Genomic DNA, 24362 nt, shown 5'->3' on the forward strand with positions numbered 1-24362 from the left:
TTACCCCCCTGTCAACGGGGAACCTATTAGACAATGCCCCCATCTTGCCACACCTCACCTGTGCAAAATTGGCACTGTGAAGACGAACAATCATCTCCAACAAACCCTCAGGGACACCCAATTTGGCCAGCACCTCCCAAAGCTTTTTCCGGGGGACCAGGTCAAAGGCCGCCCTCAGGTCCACGAATACAGTGTAGAGGCTGTCACCCTCCAGCTGCACCGTTTTCCAGAAAATGAGGACAAGCCGGAAGACCTGGTCTGAGGTTGAGACCTTCTCCCTAAAGCCAGCTTGGAAAGGACTCGGGATATTACGTTCCCTCATCCAATCCAGCAGGCGATTCAGCAACAGCCTGGCAAACAGTTTTTGTGACACGCCTATCAGGCTTATTGGCCTATAGTTGACTGGGAGCAGAGGTGATCCCCTCTTAAAGATTGGGACTATCTCTGCCCCCAGCCAAGTTGGGGGGATTGGCATGCCATTCAAGATTGAGTTAAACAGCACCCTAAGGTACGGGGCCCAAATTTTGACCTCGTGTTTGTATAGGTCCCCAGGGAGCCTATCAAGACCTGGCGCCTTTCCAGCAGCCAGGGCCGTGATTGCAGTAGTAACTTCCACCACGGTGAATCCATCCATGGGAGCTACGCTTTCGATGGGTTGGTGCATTATGTCTTCTGATGGGGTCACCAGTTGGTCCCTGTTATGTGCTTTATATAGATTTTTAAAATGTTCCTCCCAGACAAAGGGTGCTATGTTTGCTTCTACTGCCGCTAGAGGTTCAGCTGAGCCGTGCTTAACGATTTGCCAGAAAGTTCGGGCATCTCGTGATGCAAGGGCGGCTGTCATTTCGGACCAGTTTCCCTCATCCCATTCTATTTTGGCACTGCGGAGGGTTGACTTATAAGCCAGTCGCTTTTCCCTGATCTTACTTGGGGTATCTCGTATTTTAAGGGACTCTAGTAATGTGGCTTTTGCTCTCCTGCAGGAAGCGTTGAACCACGTGACTCTTTTCTGCTTAGGCTTCTTCGGCCTAGCTACAGGGTTCAGCACTTCTGCCAGGTTGGTGCATAGGTCAGAGTGAATAGCACCAAGGGCATTGAGCTGTGCGGAATTAGGAAGCAAAGGAATAGATACCTCGGCTTTTTCTAAAGCGGAGGGCTCCGTGTCATCGACTGGGTGGTGCATGCAACCCTCAACCTTTTCTAGGGCAGGGACGACTAGCGCATACAGCCTTTGAATGTTGGACGGGTTTTCCAGCAATTCTGCCCATTTAATTCTACGTCTATTGCTGGATAGTATTATATGTAAATATGATTATTTTATCTTGTAAATGTGATTTTAAAAATGTAATTGAATAGTATGCTTTTATGATTTTAAATATTCGAATAAAGTAGTTTTTGAATTGAATTGAATTGCTCGTAAATGTCCTTTTTGAATACAGAAAGTTGTAAAGTTAGATCTTCGGTATTTAGAAAGGGCATTTACTACTCGTAAATGCCTTTTGTGAATACCAAAAGTCGTAAAGTTAGACTTTCGACTCAGTGTATCTTGGGGAATTGGGCCCTATGTTTCCCCTTAAAACCCAGAACACAGATTAAGGGGCCGATCAGGATCGCGGACGGACTTGCGTCCGTCCGCGACCCCAGAGCAGGAGGGAACCTCCGCATGGCATGCGGAGTTCCCTCCTGTGCAATTAGGATGTGACCGCCACCCTGGCGGTCACATCCTCTATTTTTAACATTGCGGCGGGTGCAGCTTCAAGCTGCACCCGCGGCAATGTTAAAAATGCACGCATTGCTTTTGCATGCAGAAAGAGGCAGGCACCATGCGGTGCCTGCCGCTTTCTGCATGCAAATGCAGGGGGGTACCATAGGTACCCCCCATGTGCACCCCCCACCCCCCCTTCACCTAGGGGGCCTGCAACGGGCCCCCGCAGTGAAGTTCCGTATGCTTTTCCACGGCGGGAAACGCGGACGGAAACCAGGACCCACCAGCCATCCTAATGTGGCGGTGGGTCCTTGGTCAGTCCGCTGCGGTTTTTCCGCATCCTCGGGGCCGGCGGTGGCTTCCGCCGGCCCCGAGGATGCGGAAAAACCGCAATCCTGATCGGCCCCTAAGTGTAGTCTAAACAATATTTCGCTCTTCCAAAATCTAAGTGCAAAAAATAGTTAAGACCAAGTTTAGTTTGCGCTTTGGATTTTAAGGTGAAACTTGGGGACAGATTCACCTCCGTTTTTTGCAGTCGCTAATGGGAATTCGTCAGCCCCATGTACAAACCATATTTTTCAAGTCACTAACCTACCAGCGACTCGCAAAATATGGTTTGCGAGTCGCTACTATGAAGGGGCATGCAAGGGGTGTCTCTTTGCCTAATAGCGAGTTTGACTGCGATGTATGATTGTTTTGCAACTGCATTTGCGATCACAAAACAATCGCAGTTTAACACCCTTTTCAAAAGGGTGGTAAGCCACTTGCAAACGAGAAGGGGTTCATGGGACCCCTTCCCCTTTGTGAATGGGTGCGAAAATATTTTTTATGAGCAGACAGTGGTTTCAGGGACCACTGGCTCCCCTCAAAAAATGAAACTGAAAAAATAATTTTTTCTTTTTTAAATGCATCCTGTTTTCCTTTAAGTAAAACAGACTGCATTTAAAAAACTGCTTTATTAAAAAAGCAGTTACAGACATTGTAGTCACAAAGGGCATTTACTGCTTGCAAATGTCCTTTTTGAATATCGAAAGTCGTAACGTTAGATCTTCTGTATTCACAAATTGCATGTACTACTCGTAAATGCCTTTGTGAGTACCAAAAGTTGTAAAGTTAGACTTTCGTCTCAGTGTACCTTGGTGAATCGGGCCGAATGTTTCCCCTCAAAACCCAGAGCGCAGATTAAGTGTAGTCTAATCAATATTTCGCTCCTCCAAATCAAAAGCGCAAAATATAGTTAAGACCACGCTTAGTGTTTTAAGGGGAAACTTGAGGGCAGATGTAAGACCCTTCCTAATAGCGGGTCTGATTGCAATGTATGATTGTTTTGCGGCCACATTTGCGGTCGCAAAACAATCGCAGTTTACCACCCTTTTCAAAAGGGTATTAAGCCACTTGCAAACAGGAAGAGGTCCCCAGAGGATGCTGTACCCTTTGTAAATGGGTGCAATAATATTTTTTGAGAGCAGGCAGTGGTCCCAGGTACCACTGCCTGGCCTTAAAAAATTAAACTGAAAAGTTTTTTTTTTTTTTAAATGCATCCCGTTTTCCTTTAACTGCATTTTTTTAAAAAAATGCTTTATTTAAAAAGCAGTCACAGTCATGGTGGTCTACTCACCCCAGCAGGCCACCATCTCTGTGAGTGCTAGCCATTCCCAATGGGGTCGCAAAGTGCGACTGCCTCATATGAATATTAATGAGGCATGCAATTTTCGACCCCATTGGGAATCACAAACAGAGTCTGCGACACTGTTGTACATTCAGTTTTACGAGTCGCAAATTGGGAGTCGCAATTCGACCCAATTTGCGAATCGCAAATGTGAATGTTCGTACATCTGAGTACAAGTGTAGTACAGTGTTTTTAAAATGTATCTTTTCAATTGGTTTTAAGTACATGGTACTCCCCTCAAAACCCACAACATAGACTAAGGGTCCGATTCCGATTCGGTAAAATCCCTTTACAAATAGCCATACGGAACATATTTCCCGTACAAATCGTACCCGTAAACGTCCTTGGATGTACAATGAAGTACAATTTGGATCCAAAGCAGATCTCCGTACGAATCGTACTGAAACAGAACAACTAAAAAATATGTGCGATTTGTATCCGGAACACGCAGTACGCGACGTTCGTACGTAATTAAGCTGCAGTTTCCGGCCCAGCAAGTACGATTTGTCTCTGCGACACTCCGTACGACTCATTTTCTACGTGAGCTCAAAACGTCCGGAAAAGCAAAGCCCGACCCAAACCGCATCTTCGGGACACGACGTAAATGCCATTAATGCCGGGGTACGGTGCGTACACACGCCATGAATGCTGGGGTACGGTGCGTACACATGCCAGGGTACAGTGCGTACACACGCCATGAATGCTGGGGTACGGTGCGTACACACGCCATGATTGCTGTGGTACGGTGTACACACGCCATGAATGCCGGGGTACGGTGCGTTACACACGCTCGTGTAAGGCTCCATTACAATAGTGATACGACTCGGTCATACGTGATGTTTTCCGTACGAATCTCATTCTGATTCCCCGGTCTGGATCGTACTTGTCGGGTTGTACAGCATGTTTATGATTCGTACGGTTCACTTTGAGGGTCCGTGTTGTACGGATTTTCCCTTGCTATTCGTACGGTTCGCAACGATTCGGTCATATATTTTTCCTACGAATCGTACTACGGGATTCAGACGGTAATTGGACGAGTCGTACAGAAAGGGCTACGGATTCGATTTGGTCGCACAGATTAGTTTACCGAATCGGAATCGGCCCCTAAGTGTAAAATTAAAGAAATACATCGGTAAAAAATGCAAAAAACACTATACTCCAGTAAATGTCCCCTTAAAAATATTAATGTAGCAGTGTTTTTCATTTTTTTCTTTTTTTGTCATATTTCACCCTTACACTTTCCTGTGCAATCTTGTGGTGTGGAGATGTTGATGATTTTTGAGAGGAGACGTTGTTAAAATATTATGAAGGTTTTTGTTCATAATACATTTTGTGATTAATTAAAAGATTATTCCATAATTAAATATGTACATTATTTAATTGATTAAATGTCATGTTAAATATTTGTTGTTTTTAGGCTAGTTGATCCCTGTATTCAGTTCGAATTTCATAATGAGTTTTAGATTTTTCATTTTATAAATGTTTTCTTTAATAACTAATTTAATAATAATAATAATAGTTTATTTATAATGTTTTAGTTTGTTGATAGTAATTTTGGTTAGTAAGTCAGGAAGTGTATTCGTTTTAATTTGTATACCATTTTTTATTTTTTGGTATGATGGAATGTGTTCTTTCTACATTCAATGTAATGACATTTTTTGTAATCCGTAATTTTTTTATTTTAAACATACTTAAATATGTTTATTTTATTGAGTGTTTAATTTAAAAAAAAAATGTTATTAATTGGAATGGTCTATCTAACCTCTTAAGAGTTCACACTTGCCCTACTGTTTCTTAGATTAGAATGGGAATAGTAAATCTAACCATCACTTTCCCTGAGTTTGCTTACAATGGAGTGATACTAGGAAACCTGATGCCTGCAAAGTCAATCAATCAATCAATCATTTATAGAGTGCAGGATCTCGAGGTGCTGGCGAAGTTGGCTGCTGCCTAGTAGTTTGTTCATTCGAACATCCATGCCTTGAGTTCTTTCCTGAAGGCTGGTGCGAGGGGGAAGTTCTGAGGTGCAGGGCAAGGTTTTTCCATGCCTTGGCTGCAAGGTACAAGAAAGAGCATCCTCTGCTGTTGGTACGACCAATCCGGGGGGTGTATGCGAAGAAGAGAGAGGCAGATGGAAAGTGTCTGGTCAGTTGGTGAAAGGTCAGGCGTTCGTTGATGTATGCAGGTCCCTTGTTGTGCAGTGCTTTGACAGCGTGGGTCAGCATCTTGAGCTGGCATCGCTTCTGGATCAAGAGCCTGTGTAGTTTCTTGAGGTGGGGTGTGATGTGGGTCCTTCTGGGGAGGTCGAGGATGAGTCTTGCCACTTAGTTTTGTATTGTCTGTAGTCTGTTTAGGAGGCATGCAGTGATTCCTACGTAGAGTGTGTTTCAATGGTCCAGTGTGCTGGTTACAAGGTTTGGCATGACTGTCCTTCTGGTGTTGCCTGGGAGCCACCTGAAGATCTTGCGGAGCATGCAAATTGTTTTGGAAGCAGGCTGATGAGACTGCGTTGATCTGCTTTTCCATGGATAGCTTGCTGTCCAGGATGGTGCTGAGGTTGCAGGCGTGATCTGTCGGGCAGGATGTGTACTGAGTCCCGTGGGCCACCATGCTTTGTTTCCAGGTTGAGGTGTTCCAAAAGAAGAAGACTTATGTGTTGTCCTTGTTGAGTTTAAGACAGTTGTCCTTCATCCAATCAGTGACGTTTATCATGCCTCTGCTGAGGTTGGCTCTGGTGGTGGAGGGGTCGTTGGACAATCGAGAGGATGAGCTGGGTGTCATTGGGATATGAGACGATGTTGAGTCTATGCGATCTGATGGTGTAGGGCAAATGGGTCATGTACGTGTTGAAGGGGGGGCAGAGGGACAATCAATGTGGAACACATCAGATGATCTTCTGGGGCTCTGAGGTGATCGGAGGGAAACAGATCCTCTGAGTTCTTCTGGAGAGGAACAAGGTCATCTTGATGTTAAAATATACTGACAGATCCAGGAGGATGAGAGCTGGCATTTTGCCGCAGTCCAGGAGGGCCCTGATGTAGCTGGTGGCTGCAATCAGGGCTGCCTCTGTTCTGTGGTTAGCTCGGAATCTAGATTGGGAGGGGTCCAGGATGTTGTGGTGTTCCAGGTGTTGGGCGAGTTGCTGGTTGATTGTTTTTCTATAACCTTAGCTGGACAGTGGAGCAGAGAGGTGAGCCAGTAGTTCTTCAGTTCAGCTTTGTCAGTGAATGTTTTTTTCCGGAAGGGCTTTACTTCTGATTGTTTCCAGTCCTCAGAGAAGGAGGCCGAGATGATGGAGGTGTTGAGGACTTTCCTGAGTTTGTTGCCAATGGGTCCATGGGTGCTCCCGAGTGCACAGAATTCATCATAGAGATAGTGACTTGTGCGTTGATGAGGTTCCAGTGGGTGAGCAGGTGTTCGGGGTTTGTGTTCATGAGCTGGTTGATACAGTCAGTGGCGGGGGGTTAGGGTACAAAGTTTTGTAGATGGCCGAGATCGTGTTGTGGAAAAAGTCACAAGGGTGTCGAATAGTTCCTCGGATGTTGTAATGTTGTTCTCGGTAACCATGGTATTGGAGAATTCCTTCATGATGCCAAAGAGTTCCTCGCTGTGGTTGCTGCTGACTACAATGAGGCCTGCTAGGGCTTTCTTCTTGGCTTCTTTCAGGAGGCGGTGGTACTGGTTCAGTGCTATCCTGAAGGCGGTGCAGTCTTTTGTCTTTTTGCTGATTTGCCACTTCAATCCTAGTTGCCGGCAGTTGCACTTGGTGGATTCCAATTCTTTGGTGAACCAGCTGCCTCTTTTGGTTGGTCTTTTGAAACTGTCTGTCTTGGTGGGGATAAGCGTATCGGGGCAATCTGTGATCCACTGAGTTTTTTGCTGCTTGTTCTGGTTTGGGTGTTGAGTCTGGGAGGTGAGAACAGAGAGGGTTGTTGCACTGATATTCTGATATCTTTTTCCAGTCTCTGCACGTGGAGCTGGGGGCATCCAACACTTTCCCTGCTGTCATGTAGCTTTGAGTGTGAATAGTAAATCTAACGCTTTCTCTTCTGTTGTGTAGATGGGAGTGGAAACAGTAAATGTAACTACTGAAAAAGTCCAACACTTTCCCTTTTTTTACTTATGTCGGAGTGGGAATAGTAAATCTGACTCTTTGACATTCAGCGTTTTCATTACTGTTGCTCAGGTTGAAGTGCAAATAGTAAATTCGACCTCTCCAAAGTCCAATGTTTCCCCTATTGTTGTTTAGCTTAGAGTAGGACTAATAAATATGACCCCTCCAAAGTCCAGTGCTTTCACCAATGTTAGTTATTTGGAGTTGGAACAGTAAATCTGACCCCCCCAAAGTCCAATTCTTTCCTTACAGTTGCTTAGATTGAAGTAGGAAGAGTTAATTTGACCCCCCCAAAGTCCAAAACTTACCCTACTATTGCTTAGTTTGGAGTGGGAATAGAAAATCGGATCCCTCGTAGCCCTAGGCTTTCCCTACTGTTGTTTACATTGGAATTTGAAATAATAAATCTGACCTCTTTTAAAGTTCAGTACTTTTGCTACTGGTTTTTAGGTTGAATGGAAGTGGTACATTTTATTTTTGGTTGGATATCCATTGTTAATTTAGTTTTATTTAGGTTAGATTTTTAATTAATATTTCATTTTAATGGAATTCAATTTTTTGTTTATATTTATTTTCAATTTTGTGTGCTTGTTACTTTCAGTATAGTATTTAAAACATTCCCTGTTTTATGAGGATAAATAAATATATTTTTTTTATACTAGTATTTGTGAGGTTTCTTATGTTTTTATCACACTTCTTTTAATTTTTGAATGTTTGAATTTAAATGTGTTTCTTTGTTACAGTATATTTTTTATGTAATTACATTTTTCAATTCTATTTAGTATGATTTTTGACTGATATTTATTTTACTAATGTGTTTGTAAAATATAAATATAAATATATAGTCATACAGTATGGCCTAAAGTTACTTGTTGGTACAAGTTATAGTTTCTTCGGATAAGTATAACTATAACTGCTGAATACAAAATGTTCCATCTATCGCGACAAGAATTTTAGATTCTATTAAGGACACAGAGGCGAGGATTATGCTGTCTCAATTTCTTTACTGAACTCACAGCAGCCAATGAAAGTAAAACTACATAAGTAAAAAAACATCAATACCCATGAGGCTTTGAACCACGCTTCCTTTATCACAGCCAATGACTGCATCACAAAGTATACAAAATAGAGAGGCACCATACTAGCTTCCTCTTTCTTTGCGCAAACTCAGTTCATAAGTACGAACCAAAACCAAAGTCTCAAACTCTCAACGGAGAGATAAACAGTTCCTTTATGTATTCTCAACAGAGAATTAAATCCACAGCACGCAAAGTCATCTGCTTCTGTCATGAAGACGATGCATCTCCATCTGGAGTAACTAGTCAGTTCTTGTTGGAATCATTTCCTTAAACAGAAACAGGATTGAGAAAGGGAACCCACAACTTCACTTCTCGTAGGGTGGGCATAAAGCGTTGTTATGAACATAACATCAAACAACTTAACAGTTGAAATAAATTGTCCCAACTGTGGGATAATGCTCGCCTTCGTGTCCTTAATAGAATCTAAAATTCTTGTCGCAACAGCTGGACAATTTTGTATTCTATATCAGGACCGGAGGCTTCTGATTATGCTGGTTCAAAGATCATCAATCACAGCATCAGAAACATGAGAAAAAGCCTTATAATAGAAAACTTTAAACATAGAATCTGTAGACCAGTCCACTGCTTTAAGGATGTCTTCTAAACGAGATTCCAACATGTACGCCTTGGAGGCCATAGCTCCTCCTGCAGAATGGACACCATATACAGAAATATTAATACCTGCTTCTGACATCACCCATCTAACCCACCTAGCAAAGTGACAGCAGAGACTGGTTTGAAAGGTTTTGAAACTGAAATTAACAACTGACCCAACGTACTATTACCTGTGTGCAATAGTACGCTCTTCATAACATTTCAAACATTGTAAGACAGGGACACATAACTTGTTATTATGATGGAAAGAAGTATACTCCACTGAACGTGACAAACCTTCGTCCATCTCGTGATCGCGAAAGAGACACCCTGTGGAGAAAACATTCTACCAGCAATATCTAAGGCTCGTACATCAGACACTCTCCGATAGGAGATGAGACATAACAACATGGTGAGCTTGGCAGATAGCTGTTTCAAAGAAAGATCTGCATTATTCGGACAAGATTCCAGAAGGTCGAGTACCTGGGGTGAGGTGGATTAGCCACCCGAACACCTTTAAGCGATTTACAAACCAGAGGATGCATCCCCACAGGTTTACCTTCAGCATGATCATGACCTGCTGAAATAGTGGACACGAAGTTGTTATCTGATCTGTAAGCAAGGCCTGATTCTGCACACTCAGAAAGGAAGTTTAAAATCTCAGTCACATCTGATCCCACGGGATCCACCTGCTGTTGAAGGCACCAACCCATCCATCTCTTCCAGGAAGCTGGATACTTGTTGTATAAAGCCGGCAGCCGCCTGTGAAAGGCCTGCAATGCTCTCATGTCTCCAGAGAGCGTCCACACCATCAGAATTAGCTGGTTCTGCAGGACCAATGGGTGGCATGCTCCCACTGGGACCTGGAGAAGCGTCAGGAACACCGGAAGTTGAGAAGGAAGATCCACAGACAATTCCAATAGTGTGGGAAACCACGACTGAATCTTCCACAAAGGTGTCACCAACACTATTGAAGCTGTCTGTCGATGGAAAAAGGCCGCCACTCTCGGGATCAAGGCGAACGGAGGAAAGGCAAAGTTTCTCTGCTGCCCCCAATGGTGAAGGAACGTGTCCGTTCCCATTGCCCTCGGATCTGGTCTCCAACTGAGGAACAGGGGAAGTTGGGCATTAAGGCGAGAAGCAAATAGATCTATTTTGCATGGGCTCACATACTCATGCAAACAGAGTGGGGTGAAGTCTCGCTGTAATCTCTGAGGAATCTGGAGTTCCAGTCCGCCACCGGATTGAGCTTCCCCGGAAGGTAATCTGCTTTGACATTGATCTTGTGATCCAGGCAGAAGTGCCAGAACTCCTTCACTATGTTGACCAACATACGGGACCTCGTGCCCCCCAGTCGATTGATATATCTCACAGCTGAGACATTGTCCATCCGGAGAAGGATGCAACAATTGCTCTTCAGAGGTGAGATTGACCTGATGGCAAAGGAGCTGGCCAGCAACTCAAAGCAGTTTATGTGCAACTTTAGTTCGCCTGCTGACCAACGTTCGCCTGTGGCAAATTCTCCACAGCGAGCACCCCAGCCCCATCGGCTGGCGTCAGATTCGACAACCACGTCCGGGGCTGCGCCGAAGATCTCTCGCCCATTCCAGGCGGTCATGTGTTCCAGCGACCAACAAAGCTCCTCCCAAGCTTCCAGGGATAAGGGAATGAGGTGATCATAATGGAATTTCTTCTGAATGTAAAAGATCTTGAGTCTTTAAAGGGCCCGGTAGTGCATGGGACATGTGAAAATGGCTCGGATCGAGAATGCCAACAGACCCACAATTCTCGCCAGAACTCTCAGAGAAATCATTTGTTAGGACAAAGTGGATTTGATCTCCCTTTTTATGGACCTGATCTTTCCCACAGGGAGGAGAAGTTGGCCAGAGACTGAGTCTATCAGGAATCCCAGAAATTCTATCTGCTAACACGGGACTATCATTGACTTCTTGATATTGATGACGAAACCCAGATCCTGTAAAAGAGACATTGTTCACTTTAAGTGTGTGAGGAGAAGGGCCTGATCTTGCGCCAGAATTAACATGTCGTCTAAGTACACAATGAGTTGCACCCCCATTTCCCAAAGGCGGGAAACCACTGGTTTCAGGAGTTTGGTAAAGACCCACGGGCCGATGACAGACCAAGGGGGAGAGTGCGATATCGGTACCATTGCCCTTTCCATTAAAATTGCAAGAACTTTTGATGTGAGGGGCAAAAAGGTACTGTAAGATAAGCATCCTTCAGGTCCAGCCGGACCATCCAATCTTTCTCCAGCAGGAGATCTCTCAAAAGATGGATGCCCTCCATCTTGAAATGCCTGTAGACTAACTACGGATTGAAATCTCTGAAGTTCAAGACTAATCGTTGACCTCCGCCCTTCTTTTGAACCAAAAAGACGTTGCTGCAAAATCCTTTGGGGATGAAGGGTCCTACGGCAATAGCCCATTTGGCCATAAGCTCTTTTAGTTCTGAGTCTATTAAAATCTATTCTTGAAGGGAAAAAAGGAGAGGACGAGGGGTAAACACCAGACAAGGGGAATCCAACAGTTCTATCTGATAGCCCTAGTCGGTCTGGAGGATCCACACATCTGACGTGAGATTCATCCAATTGACCACAAAATGCAACAACCTGCTGTCTAGGGGATCGATGGACATACAGGACTTACCAGACTACTGGGAGTCAAAGTTTTTGTATCCACGGTTGACACCCATGTTGAAGCGGCCTCTGTATCCATAAGATCTGGATGGGTAGAAGCCGGCCTGCTGGGGCTTCTGGGTGTAACCTCAGCATCTCGGGGAGAAGCCTCTCTGAGGACTTGGATTGGTGTACCTGCCGGTCGAGCGCCCTCTGCCATGGCCAGCCCTACCAGTGACCTGATGAAGCACTCTTTTAAGGGAAGCCTGTGATTTATCAAGGGAAGCGAACATGCTCATGAATTTGGCAATGTCCTTCACAAACTTGTCGCCATAAAGCTGCCCTTCAGCCAGAGGACCTAGTTCCAATGAGGCCAACTCTACCAACTGTGGATCAATCCTAAGCAATACGGACAGTGGCCGTTCAGAGACCAAAGCGCAGTTAGCGTTCCCCAACATGCAAATCGCTCTTTGCGCCCATCCAACCAGGATCTCGGGGTGAATAGCGCCCCCGTCTCCTGTGCCTGGAGGGCCAACTTCAGAATTTTTGAAAAAGGGCCCAAAAGGTCAAGAACCTTATCTTGGCACGCCCTGAGGGAGCGATCAATCCCCTTCTTAGGATCTTTTTTATACTTTTTTAAGAAGGTGGTCATAGCTGAGTCTATGTCCAGAGTGAGGGCTACCTTGTGAGCCAAGTCTGGCTGTGGGCATTCTGATTTCAGTCGAGCCCTAACCTCTTTATCAAAACACTTGCGAAGATGAATTTGCATGTATTCCGCAACAGCAGGGGGGAGGGATCCAGTCAGAGGACCTAGGGTGTATAATGTCTGAGGGATCAAACAGGAAGGGCGAAGGTTGGACCGGGGAAGAAGCGTGCTTACGCTTTTTGGCGCACTTGCGAGGGGAGTCATGGGCCGAGTCTGTGTCCGTGTCGGTATCAGTAGTAGTATCCCGAACAGGAATAGGAGAGGACTGGGGGGGGGAGGGGGGGCGGGGGGGGAGGGGCAGGGGCGCCATCCTTAGAACTCTCTTTGGACTTACATAATTTCGAATATTTATGTGCGTGAGGCCATGATAAACCTGGGGGTTCGGCAGGAGTGAGGGGAACAGGGACCGAGGGAGATCCTGAGGGAGGAATGGAAGAACCAGGGGGAACCAGAAGTTCCAACTTCTTAGCTATGGGCAACAGGGCGAAAGACAGGGCCTTGTCTAACTTGGCATCCAACTTTTTATCAATAATGCCCTCCATCGACTCTTCCTCATAGTACTCATCATCGCCCTGCTCTTCACACGCAGCAACCTCCTCCTGGTAGAATTCACAATCTTTTTTTTGTCAAAAGGAGGGAGGAAGACAATGTGATCACTTGATCAACAGACACTATTTACCACTCAGAGTGGTGGCAGGTCCAGTCACAGCGTGTGTCCGTATCTGAGAATGCAACAAAAGGGGGTTGCTGGACTGTTCCAATGGAAGATTGAGGGAGATTTAACTGGCGTGACCAAAGGTGTAGGAGTAACACCCTGGGGCATCCATTTTGTTGGATGGATTTGTCTCACACACCCAGAAGGGTGTCATGCTTCATCATCGGCGGTTGCTCCTCGTCGGGGAGGCGGTGCAATCCCCGACGGGCTCACCTCAAAGAGGGGCTCTTTGGCGGACATCTTTTTATCCAACAGCCTTATGGTGAGGTGTTGGTGTGTGGGCGGGGATGGTGTGTGGTAGTGAATGGGATATTAAAATGTAGCTAGGGGTACCGGAATTCACTTTATTCTGGGGGTCCCCTGGCTGCAATTAAAAATAAGGGGCTAGTTCACTAGGTGTCAACAAGTTAGGTCAGGTGACTCTAGATGAGACTAGGGGTGAAGGTGGTCGACATGTTTCTCGCAATGGGTAATTGCCCGCGATTCATCAGGACCTTAAGAAGGTGAAAAACAACATGCTAGTGTCATGTGTATACTGGTGTATGTTACCTCTGTGGGTTGTCCTATGCCCAATGGTCTAGAACTAAAAGCCACATGAGGGGTCGGCGGGGCGAGACATCAGGGATGAGCCCTTGGGTTTTAGCTCGAATCTCCTGTGTCCGTGCTCTGTGACCTACCCTTCTCCGCCGAGCTCATCCCTGATGTCTCGCCCCGCCGACCCCTCATGTGGCTTTTAGTTCTAGACCATTGGGCATAGGACAACCCACAGAGGTAACATACACCAGTATACACATGACACTAGCATGTTGTTTTTCACCTTCTTAAGGTCCTGATGAATCGCGGGCAATTACCCATTGCGAGAAACATGTCGACCACCTTCACCCCTAGTCTCATCTAGAGTCACCTGACCTAACTTGTTGACACCTAGTGAACTAGCCCCTTATTTTTAATTGCAGCCAGGGGACCCCCAGAATAAAGTGAATTCCGGTACCCCTAGCTACATTTTAATATCCCATTCACTACCACACACCATCCCCGCCCACACACCCACACCTCACCATAAGGCTGTTGGATAAAAAGATCTCCGCCAAAGAGCCCCTCTTTGAGGTGAGCCCGTCGGGGATTGCACCGCCTCCCCGACGAGGAGCAACCGCCGATGATGAAGCATAACACCCTTCTGGGTGTGTAAGGCAAATCCATCCAACAAAATGGATGCCCCAGGGTGTTACTCCTACACCTTTGGTCACGCCAGTTAAATCTCCCTCAATCTTCCATTGGAACAGTCCAGCAACCCCCTTTTGTAGAATTCACAATCTGCCATAGTCTTTAAAGAATACAAAGATTCCAATCAAAAATCCCCAGAGGGAATCAGTAGTCAGCCCTAAGTAATGTAGGGCGTTGTTTGGGAGTAGTGCCGGGGCCCAGGAGCCAGAAAAACCCATACCAGATCAAAGAGTAATGCCAGTCCCATTCTAGGACTAATAGAGGGTTGAAACCCCTAATTGCATGCAGTATTTCCAGGCACCCTGGAAAAGTATTTCCAGGCACCCTGGAATTCAAGGGGCAATGTCAATGAGCAATGCTGGAAACTCAATGACTGAATAAACGCTGCTTTAGCTGCTCAAAATAGCCCTACTGACTCCTGGCCTGCTGCGTAGTTTTATCCTGATTCAGCCTAGGAGAGGGCATCGGTCCGGCAGTAATTAGGGGCTGTGCGCGCACCAAGATGCGCTCGCACCCGAGACGCATGCCGGAGACCCGGACGGGCCCTGCATGCGTCTCACTCCCTGGGGAGGGGGGCCAACTCCTCCAATCGAGGACCGCGATCAAAACCAGCAACACCGGTGACAGCCAAGCAGTCTGCACAGGGCACCGCCTAGAGCCCAACACGTGCTCGGAAAATGGGGGAAAAGTAAGAGGCGGTAAGGCGCGGGGCACACAGAACGGAGCAGCACTCCGGGGTAGGGGAAAAAACGCAATCACAAAGCGCGCACAAGGGCACGAAGAAAAACGCCTCCACTATATAGTAAATAAAATATAAGAAAATAGTCATAAATATGCAATAATGTAATAATCAAGCATCAAAGTGCAAGGTATGTAAAATAGAGAGGCACTTATCTGGGCTGCGGAGCAGCAAAGAAGGAGGAAGCCAGTATGTTGCCTCTCTATTTTGTATACTTTGTGATGCAGTTATTGGCTGTGATAAATGAGGCGTGGTTCAAAGCCTCATGGGTATTGATGTTTTTTACTTATGTAGTTTTACTTTAGTTGTCTGCTGTGAGTTCAGTAAAGAAATTAAGACAGCATAATCAGAAGCCTCCGGTCCTGATATAGAATTTCTATGGTTTTGTGTGGGTAAAACATAAACCTAAACTATAACGACTCTGTAAACATTGTTTTTTTCAGTGAATTTCTAATAGAACCACTGTTGTGCATGGCCTTTGGCCATGCATGGTGGGGTTGGCAGCAGGGCTTGGACCGTGGCCAACCCCACCACATGCACCTAACCCCATGCTGTGCACAGCCTTTGGCCATGGGCGGTGGGGGGTTGCTATATGAGTTGGTGTTAATTTTTTTCCATTGCGTTTTTGATTCATGGATTCTGCGCGGCTCTACACTGAGAGTCGCACTGAGTGCCACAATGGATCCGCTGAAAAATGTAGGCACTGTCCTATCCTATTCTGACCCCTTATGTGTTTTTTCTCACTTTAGTTTTCCCTCCCCGAGCCAACAGACAAAAGAAAATGGTGACCTCAACTTTCCTCTCAGGTCGCGGCTAGCCAATCGGGGCATTCAATTTCTCCTGGATATGCGGATCACTCGTGGGTGGATCCACAATAGATCCATGCCCCTTGATTTGAATACATTTCTTTATTTAATATCTCCGAAACTACTGACCAGATTAACGTCAAATTACAAAAAAAACACCATTTATACACTAAGGTATTTCTTTCTGCAAAATTTCGTGTAAATCTGTTCAGCGGTTCGGGCTGTAATCGTGTTAAAAAAAATACAAAATCCCCATAGACATTGCATGGGGAAAAAGCGATTTTGGACCCAACTTTTTCTCAGCCCCGCTTCAGAAATCATCCTGACATTTTCTATATATCACCTCAAGTAAGTTGTACATTAGTTTTGAAAATGTTGTAAAGATTCGTCAATAGGCGTCAAAGTTATTACCAAAACAAAAAATACTTTGTCTATGGGAAAAATTGGTTCAAACTATAGCTACCCACTGGCTATCACCATTAGGCCTTCTAAATATATAAATATTTGTTATATGTTTAAATATATGCACTTACCTATATAATCTTGCATATTGGAGATGATGTTTTTGTATTTCACGTGAATTGCATCATAACTATTTATCCTCTATAATTCGTACCACAATGGTTTTCGTGCAATATTTGTGCATGAAGATATTTTTGAAAGCAGTAGTATGTCATAGAAGCCTTTGGTGTATGACTTCTCTATTGTGATAGTGGAAGCTATAACAGTTTATTTTCTACAATGGCAAAACGCCTTGGCAGGTTCTCAACACTTCTAGAATTCTGTGTCATAGACACCTACGGGTTGAATTACAAATGATTGTTGTGGAGTCAGTTCTGAAGAGCTTCTTCATTCATTCATTCACAATCAGAATTCCTTTGTACATGCTACAAATTAACTGTGAGAAAGGGGCAATGTTATTACTATACAATGTATTCCCTGTTACTTCTAAAATTCATAAAAAGTAACAGAATCAATGGTGCCACAAGCATTAGAAGATGTGGGGGTCAGATGAGACCATGAGCAAGTACATTTTATGTCATTCTTGACAGTATAAATTACATATTTTTTGTTACAGGGTGAAGTTGGTCCACCTGGACCTCAAGGCCCCATGGGATCTCCTGGTGTTGGTATTCAAGGAGTGCAGGTAACTATGTAGGATCCAAAGTTAATAATTTAAAAAATATAGTATTGGTTAAATTTAACTAAATCTAAACTGTCACTTTGATGTCATTTTTTTAACGTTTTTTCTTATCAAGAAAGCTAGTGGCGAATCACCTGTAAGTTACATTTTTAAGACACAGTAGTTACTGGGTGTAACTGCAGTCTTCTTACCCTAAATTTACTTTAGTAAATCATTTAGGTAGGTACCTTTGTACTTTCATACATCCCAATCTTTCTCAAAAAACCCTTTTGGAGTTCTTCTCAGACATCTCAGAGTCCATCAAGGAGAAGCTTGATATGGGGGGTAAAGCCATGCTAATTCTGTTGGACCTCTACGCGGCTTTCGATACTGTGCCAAATGACCGACTACTGCACAAATTGCAGGATTGAGGTCTTGGTGGCACGGTTCTGAAGTGGTTCTCCTCCTTTCTGAAGGATGGACACCAAGAGTTCTGGTCTCACCCTTTTGTTGCTCCCATCCCGTACATGAAGGTGGGTCTCCCACAAGGCTCACTTTTGAGCCCCACACTTTTCAACCTTTGTATGTCTCACCTTGCTCCTTTAGCAGCTTTTATTCACCTGTGACAAGGGTGCAGACTTTGTAGCTAAAAAGATCGATCAACATCTGATTAGGGTTTTTGCATGGCTAAGGGAAAACCGGCTCAAATGCAACTCAGAGAAATCGGATCCCCACCCACGGATGAGTCAAAACAATAGTGGCCATTGGATATGTCACCACACCCCTCTCTTCTGTCAGCATGGTCAAGAACCTGGGCGTCAAGATGGATGACTCCTTGTCTATGAAAGCCCAAATCCAGTCAGTCGCATGATCCTGTTTTGGCCTCCTGCGGATCCTCAGAAAATTCCTTCCCCTCCTGCCTTTTGACCACAGGACAACCGTTGTCCAAGCCCTTATTGTTTCCAGACTGGACTATGTCAATGTCCTATACTTAGGCCTCCCAGAATACCTATTAAATAAATTGCAGGTGGTCCAAAATGTGGCCGCCCGGGCTGTCCTCCAGCTTAAACTCAGAACCCAGATCTCACCTCACCTGAAGGCCCACCACTGGCTACCTGTTAGAAAAATAATTTGCTTCAAAGCCTTGGTTTTGGCCTGTAAGGCACTGCAGGACACAGGTGCACATTACCTCAGAAGGAGAGTCACACTTTATGCACCCTGCAGAACCGTGAGGTCATCTTCATTGCATCTGGCTTCTATCCCCAATATATGCTGCACCCGCCCAGGAGGTCGTTCTTTCCAAGTGCAGGTTGCATGTGCCTGGAACCTCCTTCTGGGGACACCCAAACAGTTGACGGACATACTCAACTTTAGGAAGATGCTTAAAACTTGGCTCTTCTGGTTTTCATCCTAAGTTTCCCTGCCCTGTAGGGACAGCAGCAGACTAGTTTTGAGGTCTCTTCAGCGCCGGGACACTCTTCTGAGTAGCTGTGCGCTTTATAAATACTCTTCATTCATTCTATGCTACCATTTTCAGGACCAGAGACTTCATTTTCACCCTAAGATCATTACCTAAAAGGCTCAAACAGTGGGAGGGTGTTTCTGGTGCTGTTTTGTCACGGTCCGTTCTTTCCTAACCAAGCACAGCCAAAGAATCAGGATTATATTATTTGAGTCACTGATGCCATGGTATCCTGTGAACTTTCCCTGGGGTCATCCTCTCTCACCAGTAGTTTCAAGCATACACCTGACTCCTGGCTCAGCTTGTCAAACAGCACCAGTTGAACTTCCAAGTGTATACAGCTCACATGCAAATCCATTCCAGATAAATAATAACGTTAATAATCATAACAGCATCACATTGGGCTTAAGCCCTATGCACCACTGAATGATGATTGCATGTCTTTGCAATGGGAAAACACTAGTTTATCCTTTCTCTTACTGGCCCAGTGGCAAGGGGAATCCCCCTTTCAACCTCACAAAAAGCCAGGAACCTGGGAATACCTTTTGACATTGAACTTGTATTCTCTCTACAAAAGTCAGAGCAGCGTTCAAAGGTATCAATCTTCAATTGCCCGTACTTTACAGAATCCTTCCACTTCTACCACATGGACCACCGTGTTGAGTTGACCAGAGTCTTTGTCATAGCATGCCTAGAATCCTTCAACATCATCTACATTGGTCAACAAATGAAGATAATAGCCAGATTGAACAGGATGCAAAACCAACTGCCAGACTTCACACAAATCTCCACAAACGTGACCACGTGAAGCCTATCATGAAATCTCTTCACTGGCTTCCAGTACAATCCAAGATCAAATTCACAATTCTTTGTACAGTCCATAAAGCCTAATGGGAAAAAGGCCAAAATATTTGCTAAATCTGGTTTCTTACTACCCTCGTCCTGATTCTTCAATGATCATTTAAGGGGATGAAACTTTGTGGCCGATTCCTGCAGTACAGAGCCCCAGATTGTTTAATGCCCTTAATCCTACCTTGAGATCCAAAACAAGCGGCAATTGAGTCGGAAACACCTGAAAACGCAACTCTTTAGACATGTTCTCTGACTGTATATCTCTCGAATCAGAAGGAAGAACATTAGGAACGGCTCTAAAATACGTTCTATCACAAATCTGTACACCGCTAACTTCTCCAGCGTTCTGAAATATTAAAAAGGTAACACTACATGCTTTAGAAAATTCCTAAATACATAACTGGTCTGTGGATTTGTTAAAAAATTATAATCAGGATGGAAAATCTTGGAAGTACGTTTTGCCTGAATATTTCTTAGACACACACTTGATTGATGTTTTGAGAACTATGGAACGTTGCACAGTCACACAGCATCTTCTTTGAGCATGAACTGTGACAAATGACATCAACCAATTGCAAACAAATGTGTTTATCATCAATTGTTCGTGATCAATCAATGCATTCTTTTGATTGGCTTTTAGAAAATTGCAACCCAGATACTACCTAATGCAGACACTACTTAATGTAGAGTTAAACTGTGCTCAAATACCATGTAAATTAACCGTAAACAACCAGTGTCATTTATGGAAGAGTAATTTTCAAAATTCTTAAATGAAGGTCATGTTGGCCACCATGTTCAGAGCCAGAGAGTTCATGGCTGTATTTCTACCAGGCAACGAATGCTCCACCACCCTGGCCAAGCGCCACTACTGTATTAAAATCCGAAGTGTTACAGACACACTTCCAGGGACCATTTGCAGGTCACCTCGAAGACATCACAAGAAACAGCTTCTCGTGACAGCTTTTGTCGCTGCCTCAGATTTACGATTTCTTGTAAAATGCGATGCAGCGCGCGCTACGAAATTCTTTTTATTAATTAAATTGTTTACTTACCTCCAATTATCCATATTCAGGTTTTTAGCACCCCACCCTGCCCCTCCCCCGCCTTGCCTTCCTGCCTCACCGTAACTCCCTCCACGGGCCGCGGCTGCCCAGGTCCTTTTCATTTATTTAATTAATGCAGTTTTATGTAGGGCGAACTTTACCCAAAGGTGTCAGTGCGCTTTACAAAAGAACCAGGTGAGTTACAAAAGGTACACAAGATAGACAAAACACGCTAAAAGGTTACATACATACAGTTACATAGGTACACAATAAAGAATAAACATGCTAATAAGTTACATATTTATAGTTACAAAGGTACACAATATAGAAAAACACTAATAAGTTGCATATATACAGTTACAACGCTAACAAGTTAAATATTTATCTTGTAAAAAAAAAAAAGGTGTCAGCGTTAGGTTAAAATAGGAGTAAAGTACATATTTACATGTGAGTGCAAGGTGGCTGTAAGGGTCAAGAAATGACCTCGCGCTATATTTCGTTTGAGTGACGACTGATTTCACGCACTGATGCTGCATAGTGAGTTTCCCAATCGTGTTTCAAAAACAGAGTTCCCGCGTTTTTAGGTAATTGTTGGAACTACTAAGATTTTAACATGCATCAGCTGCAATGCAAGGATTTCCAGTCTCGGGAAGAATATATTTTGTCGTTTTAGCTATACCTATCCCTTTTCAATATGGCTACATTTAGGCTGTTTCTTGTAACCTATCGTCTCCTTGTGGTAGCGTCTTCGGTGTCAGTCTATAATCCTTTTAATGTCTCGCCCGGCCTGTGTATTTTGTGCTCGCCGTCTGCAGCAGTAGTAGAACCGAATCCCTGCTGGCTTCATCCAACTTATAACAAGCATTGGTAATTGCTATAAGTTTTGCCTATGTGATTATTCATATTTTTGCTGTTGTAAGTTTTAGCTTGATGAGCAGGGGTAAAACCTTTTTTGGGTAAACTAATATTTGAAAGGTGTCTATGAATGCCAGACATTATGTTACGAGTTGAAAGGGATAAATAACAAGAACACCAACAAATGAAATCATGAGGGAAGGAGAGATTGAGGCAGGAAGCAAGAAGATAAGTATGGATTTAAGGAAAAAAGAGCAAGCAAGTAAAACATCAAAGAGAAAAGAAATGAAGAAATGAGTCAAATTTGGGTGGTAAAAATGAAAAAAAATGGAAATGTGGATTTTTGAAAGAATCAAATAAAGGTTTCGGATGTTCTGGTCACAGCGCCTATTCTCTGGGCAGGATAGCTGCAACCAAGAAGAGTTTTTGGCTAGTGCAGTTTACAAACAAGTTGCAGCGAAACTGGGCAAAGAGAAGAGGAACCCCTTCGAACTCCATTGAGCAGCAGGTGCACCCTTCCTTGCTATGCTCATTCAGTGGCTGTAGGGATATTTATTTGATTCTGACCAGCTTCAAAGTTCACAAGCCGTCAAGGGAGGGCATGATGCAAAACAGTTACCGGCCAATTAAGTACTTAAGAAATGTATTCTGTTGATAAGCGCTGTGCAGGCGAAACCTAACAAGCACAGCACAAGCGCCGTGCAGGCAAAACCTAAAAAGAAACGCATTAAAACGATTCATAATTGGCTATCTGCCATTATAGTATTACTCTGAAGAATTTCAAGCAGGGTGAAAGTGCTGCTATTGTTTAGAACGAAATTGCAGCACTAAATAATTTACTAGTCCTGTGGTTCAAAGAAAGGTTATGTGCGCTTTCCTTTACACATTGAACTAGTCTGAGCATCATAGCTTAAGTGGGACGGGCACGTCAGATGAATGACATTTTAAAAAACTCAGAATAGCTGCACTTTCAGGTTGCAAATCACTTCCATTCAAAGTGAACCACGATTTGTTGTCTGTCGTTCTTCTGCAGCTTCTAGAGGCCTGTGTTGGGTATTTGGAAGCATGTTGGTTTATAGCGCTAACACATGATGCATAGAAGATACATCCATCACCCGGAGCGGAGTATGTTTGCTCCTGTTTTTTTTACAATAGAGTTGTGTGTATTCATTATAATGATCCTCGGGCAACGCCTGTAGCGTCTTCCAAGCTCTGTCTCAAAGTTCAAGAGAGACTCTAAAGAGTTAACATACTTTGTTGTGACTTTTACTTGGATTCTATTTTTGCAGATCTGCTTTTGGTTTAGAAAGAAACAAACTGGAAAACTACAGATCGCCATTAAAAGTGCTGGAACATGATGATTCCAGTATTAAGACTACGGTAAAGATAACACAGGGTGCCTAGATTGTCAGCTTGTGTTTCCATTGTCAGTAAAAACACCCTTGAACGTGGGTGTAGCACAAGCGCTCTGCCTGCCGCAGCCAATCCGTGCATAACGCCATGCAAGCTATGCCAGGCTCTATAGCAAGGCAGTCACAGTTGGTCTCCACTGCCATCACAGAAGCCAACCATTAATCTCTGCAATGGATGGACGTACTTACTAATCTCATAGGGCATCTCCCTGGTGACTGCTCTCTGCTAGGTTTGAGCACCGGGGTTTAGGAGCTCAGTCAGTCGTAACTCCTGTCAGGGAGTGAATGGTGTGCCCAGACTATGCCTGCTACAGAGCCTCCATTCCCTGTGAGCCAGAAGAGAGAAGATGAAAGGTTGTGCATATCATTTCAGTTTTGTAGAGTCAGGTTTGTGGAGTTTACAATCTAGCGCAAAAACATCGCCTATTGATACATTTCAAGTGTTGTTTTCGAGTTAAATGGCCTCAAATGCTTCTAAGAAATTGTTAAGATTTATTGTAATAATTAAAATGCATAAATGTGCACTCAAACACAGCCATTAATCACTCCTAGAGCAGTGTAGTCTCCCGATTTCTTATCAGGTGCTGTTCCTTCGCTGTGGCAGAGGAGCGTCACCCCACTACTTTCAAGCAGTGTGAGAAGCAGAAACATAAACTTTCAGGTATTATCATTTTGTGTTTCCTGCCTCTTTGTGGGCGGGGTTGCTCTGCTCACGGAGCAGGGGAGGAGTGCTTTGCCCTTTCCAAAGTGCACAATGACTGTTTGGTCAGCCCTCTCGGAGCACCCAAATCAGTCATGTGCACTTTCCCCCTTCGCCATGTAGGCTGCATTACAACCTGCATGAAGAACATGCCCAGGCCCACATTCCCTGGCTGAGCAGCCAACTAAGGTGCTCAGACCAATCACAACACTGCTGGTCAGGGAGCCTGGGTGCTTAACAATCACAATGCTGCATTGCAGCGTTGTGATTGGTCAGTGGGGCCTACTTCCTGTTCCTTGAGTTCCAGGAGAGCAGGAGCAGCGACGCGGGACCCAGCGTTTTGTTTCTTACTATGCGCACATCCTCCTCCAACGTGCCCACCACGGAAACCCTCTATCCGCGCACCCCACCATCCATGAGGCATGCCAGCCACACTTGTTTCTTATTAGCATGAGTGGTGTCTGACTCCAAGATGCAGCAGTCTTACAAGGGCAGAGTTTTGGGATATGGGTTGATGGTTGTTATTGAAGTGGTTTGTGGAAGGAAGGAATGGGGGGAGGAACATGAGGAATGGAGACGAACTGTAGAGAGCCATGCGCTTGCCAGAAAATAAAAAAAAAGGACAGGGCACGCACTGTGATGGCTAAAGCTTTAAAAAAAGTCCCACAAAGCGGATTAACACAGTACCTGAGATGGGAGACTGAGAAGAGAGAAACATACAGTGGGACAACAGGAAATAGAAACTGAGGTAAAGTAGGTGGCAAGCACAGAAACTAATGAAAATCAACCAAGAGCAGGAGGGTCCAATGTAAGCCCCTTTTAAGATTTAAAATAAACACAATAGATTTCACAAGCACAGCACAAGTGCTATGCCCGCAAACCCTAAAAAAGGAGATTTTCTCTCCTGGGTTCCCCAAGTAGGATTCTCA

The 24362-nt window shown here is 44.4% G+C and overlaps 1 protein-coding gene across 1 annotated transcript in view; it reads left to right on the plus strand.

The window, feature by feature from the left end:
- The window catches only part of COL28A1 (collagen type XXVIII alpha 1 chain), a 689953-nt gene that overhangs the window by 280961 nt on the left and 384630 nt on the right, over positions 1–24362 (plus strand). The window contains exon 16 of the mRNA XM_086941924.1: positions 17065–17133. Within this exon, the coding sequence (XP_086798050.1) occupies positions 17065–17133 (69 nt within the window). The remainder of the gene's footprint in view (positions 1–17064; positions 17134–24362) is intronic.

Source organism: Lissotriton vulgaris, chromosome 10, assembly GCF_964263255.1.
Source record: "Lissotriton vulgaris chromosome 10, aLisVul1.2, whole genome shotgun sequence".
In the NCBI taxonomy this organism is placed as follows: domain Eukaryota; kingdom Metazoa; phylum Chordata; class Amphibia; order Caudata; family Salamandridae; genus Lissotriton; species Lissotriton vulgaris.